This window comes from Hibiscus syriacus, unplaced genomic scaffold, assembly GCF_006381635.1.
Source record: "Hibiscus syriacus cultivar Baekdansim isolate YM2019G1 unplaced genomic scaffold, ASM638163v2 tig00110204_pilon, whole genome shotgun sequence".
Lineage (NCBI taxonomy): Eukaryota > Viridiplantae > Streptophyta > Magnoliopsida > Malvales > Malvaceae > Hibiscus > Hibiscus syriacus.
In genome coordinates this window covers 1325871-1333588 of record NW_024062626.1, presented here as the reverse complement: position 1 = coordinate 1333588, position 7718 = coordinate 1325871, and the positions used below count along the sequence as shown (strand labels likewise).

Here is a 7718-nt window from a genome sequence, read left to right as displayed (position 1 = left end):
GTCACATTCGTGTGAAAAATATATTTCTCAAGTCGAATGAGATTGTGATATGTTTTTACAATAAGACTAACTTCAGTCGATTGGATCTTGTCTAGTCATCACCTTACTATGCCTGAGACACGTGTAATCTAACAAACCATCTCCTCTACTTCAAATCTGAACCGTTGATAGAGTAATTCGTAAAATGCGATCGAAACCCTAAAAATTGAAATATATAAAGGCAAATCAACCGCGCTTGAAAGGGTTTCCATTTTACACTTTAGCCGGCTCGTCCTCTCTCCTTCAGTCTCTAACTTTCAGATTTCGGTGTCAGTAAAGCTTTTCCACCACCAATGAAAATGGGGTCAGATTTTTTTTATCTTATTTTTAAAATTGTTATTTTTTTTGCTCGTTTCAGGTTGACCATTGCATATAAAAGAATGCTGGCTTTGTGAATCAATTTTGACATCCCTTTGTTTATTTCAGTGAAATAGTACTTATAATCTGATTTATACGGTTAGATGTTTTGTGGGTCAATCATTTGTTATTCTGGGTGTTTGGTTAGTGAGAAAACTGCCGAATTTGTGGGTGAAAACGTCTTCGATTACCTGTTTGGTTAATGGTAAAATTGTAGAAGCAGCAATGGAATGTGAAAAACTAGGTTAGTATCTGTGATTAGGGTCAGGATCTTACTCAAAGCATTTGTCAAAAGAACCGATTGATGAACTTTTGAATCATTCCGTTTCTTTATATTTTGTATATTTGGCGCTTCTTTTCTCCATGATTGTCCTAGTGTTTGGTTCTGATTTTTATTAATATATTGGTTATGTTTTTAGTTTGTAATTTGAAAATTTGCCAATATTCTAACTGAACTGAACTGAATTATATTTTTGTTTAATTTTATTTGTTTGATATTCTTTACAATATAAAATTAAGTATTTTATTTCTAAATTGATGGGAAAAAAAACTTCAGAATGCCAATAAGGAAATAGAATATTTTAATCGATCAACCAACGAGTTGAACTGTAGTATTTCGGGTTGGTTTTGGGTATGTATGGTATTTGGTTTGGTTTTGATAACCCAGAATGTCACACATTATTTGTTTTGTTTTGTTTTTTCCCCCTGAGATCGAACAGTGTCAACCTTATTTAAGCCTTCTTAGGGTGATTCATGTTGTATTATTTGGAGATATGTTTTAAAAACGGAGCTTTGTGCAGGAAGACTCGTGGAATGGGAGCTGGTCGTAAGCTGAGGACCCACCGCAGAAGGCAGAGGTGGGCCGACAAGGCATATAAGAAATCGAATCTTGGAAATGAATGGAAGAAACCATTTGCTGGATCTTCACATGCCAAAGGCATAGTTCTTGAGAAAATGTAAGAATAAATTTGCACTTTATATATGGTTGGCAGGTTGTGCTTGAATCCAATTTGTAACTGTACAATTTCGTATTTGGCTTTTACATAGGCATTGAAGCTAAGCAGCCTAACTCCGCTATCCGAAAATGTGCTCTTGTTCAGCTGATCAAGAATGGAAAGAAAATCGCTGCTTTCGTACCCAATGATGGTTGCTTAAACTATATTGAAGAAAATGTAAGTCACACCGTTATACTCACCTTTTTAGTAGAGAATTTCATTGATTTATGTTTATATTTTCTCGGTTGCCAAAATGTTGTTCCATTAACCGGCATTGTGAAATAGCTTGTTGTAGATAAGTGACGACGGTGCCTCACTTTTTTGGTGTTTCCTACTCTAAATGGCATTCTTGGTTTTGAATTGGTGCGGGATGAGGTATTGATTGCCGGATTCGGACGAAATGGTCATACTGTCGGAGATATTCCCGGAGTCAGATTTAAGGTCGTTAAGGTTTCCGGTGCGTCTCTTCTAGTACTTTTCAAAGAGAAGAAGGAAAAGCCGAGGTCTTAAAAGATCACTGATAAGAATTTAGCTTTCAATTTCATCAATGCACTACTTTTCTTCCCTGGAAGCCTAGAGTTTTGGATTTTTTGTAATGAACTTATTTATCTCAACTCGAAAACTGCCCCTTTTCGTTTCAAATTCATATGTTAAAGTTTAGCCAAATGTTATTTATGTTGTTTTACAGAATTGAGCCCCATTCTTTACAAATCCAATATTTACTTTGCACATAAAATTAAGGTCCCTTTGTTTGTTAATGCAACAACAGAGTAAAAGTTTGTTTAGTTCAAGTCTTTGAAAATTAATTCTGATTGTATCAATTTTCACTGAATCTAGCGGGGTGCTAAAATGAGTCTCATTATTTTGTTAAGAGTAGTTTTGTTTTCGAGCTTAATGTTTTAATTGATAAATTGTTCTTGTAACATTTTGATTGTTTTTAAAGTTAATAATCACTTGGATAATGTTGGTTATTCACAATGACTTAGATTTAGGTGTAATGGACAGGACTATTGATTTAAGACAACTTATTTTAAAATTTTGATTTTATTATGAATGATATTTGTTTCTTTTAAATAAAATGTTGTAAGTGTAAATAGAATGGATGATCAAGCTCTGATAATGTTAAAAAAAAAGAATGAAATTTAATTTTAAAATTTTAAAATTTATTTTGAAAGCTTAGAATTAAATTTTATAACAGAAGAAATAAAAAAAATAAAAAATTGTAACTTTAAACAAAAATATGATTTTATAACAAAAATACTATCCATTAGAAACTGCGAGTAATGTAATATATATCCATCATAATAAAAATAACGGCCAAAATGGCCGCTCGCTCAATCCATAATTACCACTACATCACCACCACCGCCACCACCATTTATAACAGCTCTTTTCCACCGCCACTGCTAGCCTCTCCTCCATTCCTCAGTTTCCCTTCTTTCTTCACCTTGTACTTAACCACTGTATTATTATTATCCGCCATTGGAGTTGGAGGACCAGACCGTTTCACATTATTACTTGCTTTTGGAGGAAACGACAGCCGCTTCTTCGCAGCGGGGGGCAATCCTCTCTCCGGTATCACACTACGCCTAGGTGGACCCGACAATCTGGACTGCCTGGTTTTCGTGACTCGGGTCACCACCGTTGTCGCCTTAGAATTCGGGGCCGCTGCCGCCGAGATTACATGGCCCTCATCTTCTCTAACCGATGAAGAACCTCCAATGGTACTTTGTCGCCTCCGGAGGTGATCCCGTGTGGAGTCATCATTCCCTCCGGGTCTTGTAACGCTTAGATTTGGCTGTCTAATTTTACTAGAAACTGATGAAACGGAAGCTGTCTTTGACGGCGGATTCAGAAGTGATCGCCGGACGGGAAGTCGACTGGTCCATTTAGAAGGTGTTGGCGATGGCTTGTTATTATTATCGTTGTTAGAGATGGAAGAGACTGTCACAGTGTTGAGTGGTGCATTGTTAGGTGTTGAGGTTGACATCTCCCACGGCCGAGCTGCCATCCATCTCTCTAACCAACTCCATCCCCAGTGGGGATTCTGTTGATCCATTAACCTCTGACTCGCTGCTTTAGAAGACACCTTCCATGGTCGCTGTATTAAACATTCATTTCAATACATATCTCAAATATATTCGTATCAGATACATATTTGTATTCATACAATACCTGGTGAGTGAATGCATAAGCTAAAGCTCTTTCCCTTTTCTTTGCAGCTTCTTGCCTATACTGTTTTATTTCTTCAGTTTGTTCCTTGGATTTTTTACTATCATGCCAGTCTGATCCCATCTGTTTAAATTCCCAAACGTTAAAATCCGATCCGGAATAGTTGATAAATAAAAAATAAAATAACTAATTCATGTGAACTTACAGATGCATTCTTGTCCCCCAGCTCTTTCTCGCGTTTCATTTGAAGGTGTTGCTGAAGCATCTGGTTTTCTTCCGATATTCTACGTCTTCTTGCACGATTCCGGGATTGCAGCCGAGCTTGAGTTTGCATGCATCTCAGTGTAGTCGTCGTTTGTTTTACGGATTGCCCTTGGTACAATGACGATTTCAACCTCTCCAACCTTCTCAAACCTCCCGATTCCCTCTTTGCCTGACAGATTCATTCATCAAATACAACTAATTGTTCATCAATGGCATGTTTCATTCTACTTACGATACTATATTACTTAGACTCGAATAAGAGTATTAGACATGCATAAAATGAGTATCTCATACCAAGTATTCGCGGAATGCAGTTTGAATCTTGATAGCAGCTTTTTTCTCCAATGATTTACGTTGCCCAGAAGCGGCGTCAGCAGCTTCAGTGACGGTTTTCTGCGATGAATTCCGTTGCACGGAAGCGGCGTGAACAGCTTCAACAGCGCTTTTCTGCAATGATTTGCGTTGTGCGGAAGCGGCATGAACAGCTTCAGTTGCGGCTTTCCCCGAGGATTTGCCTTGTACGGAAGCGACGTGAACAGCTTCAGTAACGGCTTTCCCCGATGATTTGCCTTGAACGGAAGCGACGTGAACAGCTTCAGTGGCGGCTTTCCCCGATGATTTGCCTTGAACGGAAGCGACATGAACATCTTCAGTGGCGGCTTTCTCCGAGAATTTGCCTAGAACGGAAGCGACGTGAACAGCTTCAGTGGCGACTTTCTCCGAGGATTTGCCTAGAACGGAAGCGACGTGAACAGCTTCAGTAGCGGCTTTCCCCGAGGATTTGCCTTGAAAGGAAGCGACGTGAACAGCTTCAGTGGCGGCTTTTTCCGACGATTTGCCTTGAACGGAAGCGATGTGAACAGCTTCAGTGGCGGCTTTCTTCGCGGATTTGCCTTGAACGGAAGCGACATGAACAGCTTCAGTGGCTTCTTTCTCCGAGGATTTGCCTTGAACGGAAGTGACGTGAACAGCTTCAGTTGCGGCTTTCTCCGAGGATTTGCCTTGAACAGCTTCAGTAGCGGTTTTCTCCAGTGAATTGACTTGTACGGAAGCGACGTGAATAGCTTCAGTAGTGGTTATCTCCGGTGATATGTGTTGTTCGGAAGGGATGTGAACACCGGAAGTGGCAGCGGTGGCAAGAGCGACGGAATAGGCCTGTTTCTTATGCTCATTTTGAGCTTCCGGTGATTTGGCAAATTCAGCGGGTGTAGGTTTAGGCGTTTCAGGTTCTCTTTTAGGCAAAGAAACTACAGGCACGGAATCCTTGCTTTCGCCAAGCAATTTTTTCTTTGATTTAGAAGTTTCCTGATTAAACAAAATTCAAACCATAAATTACAATCAAAACAGTAATAGCAACAAATTAATTAAAAATAAAAGGTACTTATAGAAAAATGGTTGTCTCTTGTTCTCATATGTAATGGGGTAAGGAGAGGTAAGATAGTAGGAATGGTTGTCCCTTGTTCTCTTATGTAATGGGTAAGGGGAGGTAAGATAGTAGACTGCTTTTAATACTATATTGGGAACAGCTTCCGTAGGAGACATCCGAATTATGAAATGCCGGGACTCGATCCCACAACCTCAAGGTTAAGAACCTTGTGTCCTACCAACCAAATAAATAAATATTATTGACTGAAATTTATTAATTAAATTATCTAAACCTTATCTTTCTTTGAGTCGGGGGAAAATGCCTTCTTCACAACACACAACCAATCTCGTTTTCTTCCCATCTGTCAATATTTTTTTCTTCATAACACAAGAAAAGTCATGGAATTTCAGCTCCCATTCCAGATTTGAAATTGAAATGTGTTCATTAAAAGCAGAAAAAAAACTCATAAATATTTCCAGAATTTAAATAAATTTATGTAAAAAACATATCAAAGGCAAAAGTATAGCAGGACAAAAATTCAATACCAAGGAATTCCCAGATCTCTTTAAAGATATTGCAACCTTTTCCCTCTTTCAATCTATACCGATGCAAAATGGTTGATTAAAAAAAAGGGGGGGAAACCAAGAGAGAAATAAGAGAATTTTCGCCAATGGAAGAAAAGCTTGAAAAACAGAGGAAATTGGGAAATGAAAATAAAAAACATCGGTTGCCATAGCCATTTTTAGAGGATAACACCAGAAAAAGTTGAACCTAAAGTGCATTATTATAGCATCCAAAAATACTTTAAATGATCAAAACATAACTGCGTCTTTCATAAGTGATCGAATTTGACAAAAACCATTTGGGGTTGTCTAAAGATTACATAAATTTGAAAGGTTGGATGAGAAATTTAAAAAATGAGTATAATTATTATTTTTAAATAAATGAGAGACTTAATTGAAAGTTTTTTTTAATTGAATTGTTTGATCTAATTAAAAACTTTTAAAATATTAGGCTTAATGTTAAAATCTAAAAAAATTGTGTCCTTATTAATTTTTTTCAAGTTTTTATATTTTAGAGTGGTTGATAATATTCACTTTGAGGTCACTTAACAAATTCTACAAGATCTAAAACGAATTTTTCGATTTTTAAGACCAAATTCTTATCGGTTACTTTTCATCCATTACTATATAATATAAATTAAATTTAATCAGTGTTTATTATCATTCATAAATATGATATATATATGTAATTAATAAAATAATAATCAAATAAAATTTTTCCTAATTTTTAGGATCAAGGCCATTAGTTATATCAACTTTTATCTATGATGACTCGTTCACATGCCATGTTGAATTATAAACTTTTAATAAAATTCGAATATGAATAAGGAAAATTATTTGAAAATTATTAATATATATTTATAATTAAATATAAATAAAAAATATTTAATTTTAAGAAAAATTCAATAGAATCATATTAATTTAAATAAAAGATTATAGTATCAAAAGATAGACTCAAAAATTTAATTTTTAACGTAAATATATTATTTGTTTATAATTAAATACCAAAATACATCCATCTTCAATTATTTAATGAAATGGCATTATTCAACAAAAATGAAATTTATATTGTCTAGGATCGTTTTAAAATTTTAATTAAGTGATCAAAAATTATAAAAAAAATTAATTAAATTCATTTATCATGTCATTATACTTCCTCGCATCAATATTATAAATGGTCGCAAAAACATTATCATAATCAATAATAATTTTTATTGGTCAAAAGATTAAAATATTTTTTTCTCAATTTAAGGTTATACTACGTACAAAATAAATTCAATAGTCATAATTTAAATGAAATAAAATTTAAAATATAATCCTTTATGCTCAACCATACTGAAACGTTGAGAAGTTTGCTAGGCTAAAAGATTGAATTTGGGCTTTCGATGGACTTTATAACAGCTAAATTTACTATTTAGTTGTTATAAATATTACTGCTAATGCAGTTCAACGCGGGCATTTGGTCTAGTGGTATGATTCTCGCTTAGGGTGCGAGAGGTCCCGAGTTCAATTCTCGGAATGCCCCATACGTCTATATTTTTGTCTCAACTTTTGGGCTTTAACAAATTTTTTTTTATTACAGCCCATTGTCTGAAAAGATTCTACTTTTAATTAATTTGTGCGGGATAACAAGCCAATTATTTTCTTTATTTTCTATTATATATATATATATATTTTTAAATATAAGGAGAGACATAGACCAATTATATCAAGTTGATACTAAACATTCATGGGGCTATAAACGTCTCTATGAAAAACAGCAGAAAAGTAAGTATGGACAACATCGAAAAATTTTAAGTGGCTAGCTAATGTAGAGAACTCTTTGGTGATTTTATTAGTTATTTCGTGTCGGATAAGATTGATTTCTATAAATCAAATTTTGTTGATTAAAGTTTGATGGTACAAATTAAGGAGTAGGAGTTGCCCGGGTTTTCCGAGGATAAGAGATTAAAGATATTTATA

General features: G+C 35.1%; 1 protein-coding gene and 1 non-coding gene across 2 annotated transcripts; both read left to right on the top strand.

The window, feature by feature from the left end:
* Positions 1–240: 240 nt before the first annotated feature.
* Positions 241–2014, top strand: LOC120219045 (40S ribosomal protein S23-like). Its single transcript, XM_039215897.1, has 4 exons — positions 241–343; positions 1197–1350; positions 1440–1568; positions 1761–2014. The coding sequence occupies exons 1-4, from the start codon at positions 333–335 to the stop codon at positions 1899–1901; spliced, it is 435 nt and encodes a 144-aa protein (XP_039071828.1). The 5' UTR covers positions 241–332; the 3' UTR covers positions 1902–2014.
* Positions 2015–7209: 5195 nt separating this feature from the next.
* On the top strand, positions 7210–7281 carry TRNAP-AGG. The gene has a single exon. It is a non-coding gene; the product is annotated as a tRNA-Pro (tRNA).
* Positions 7282–7718: the final 437 nt, after the last annotated feature.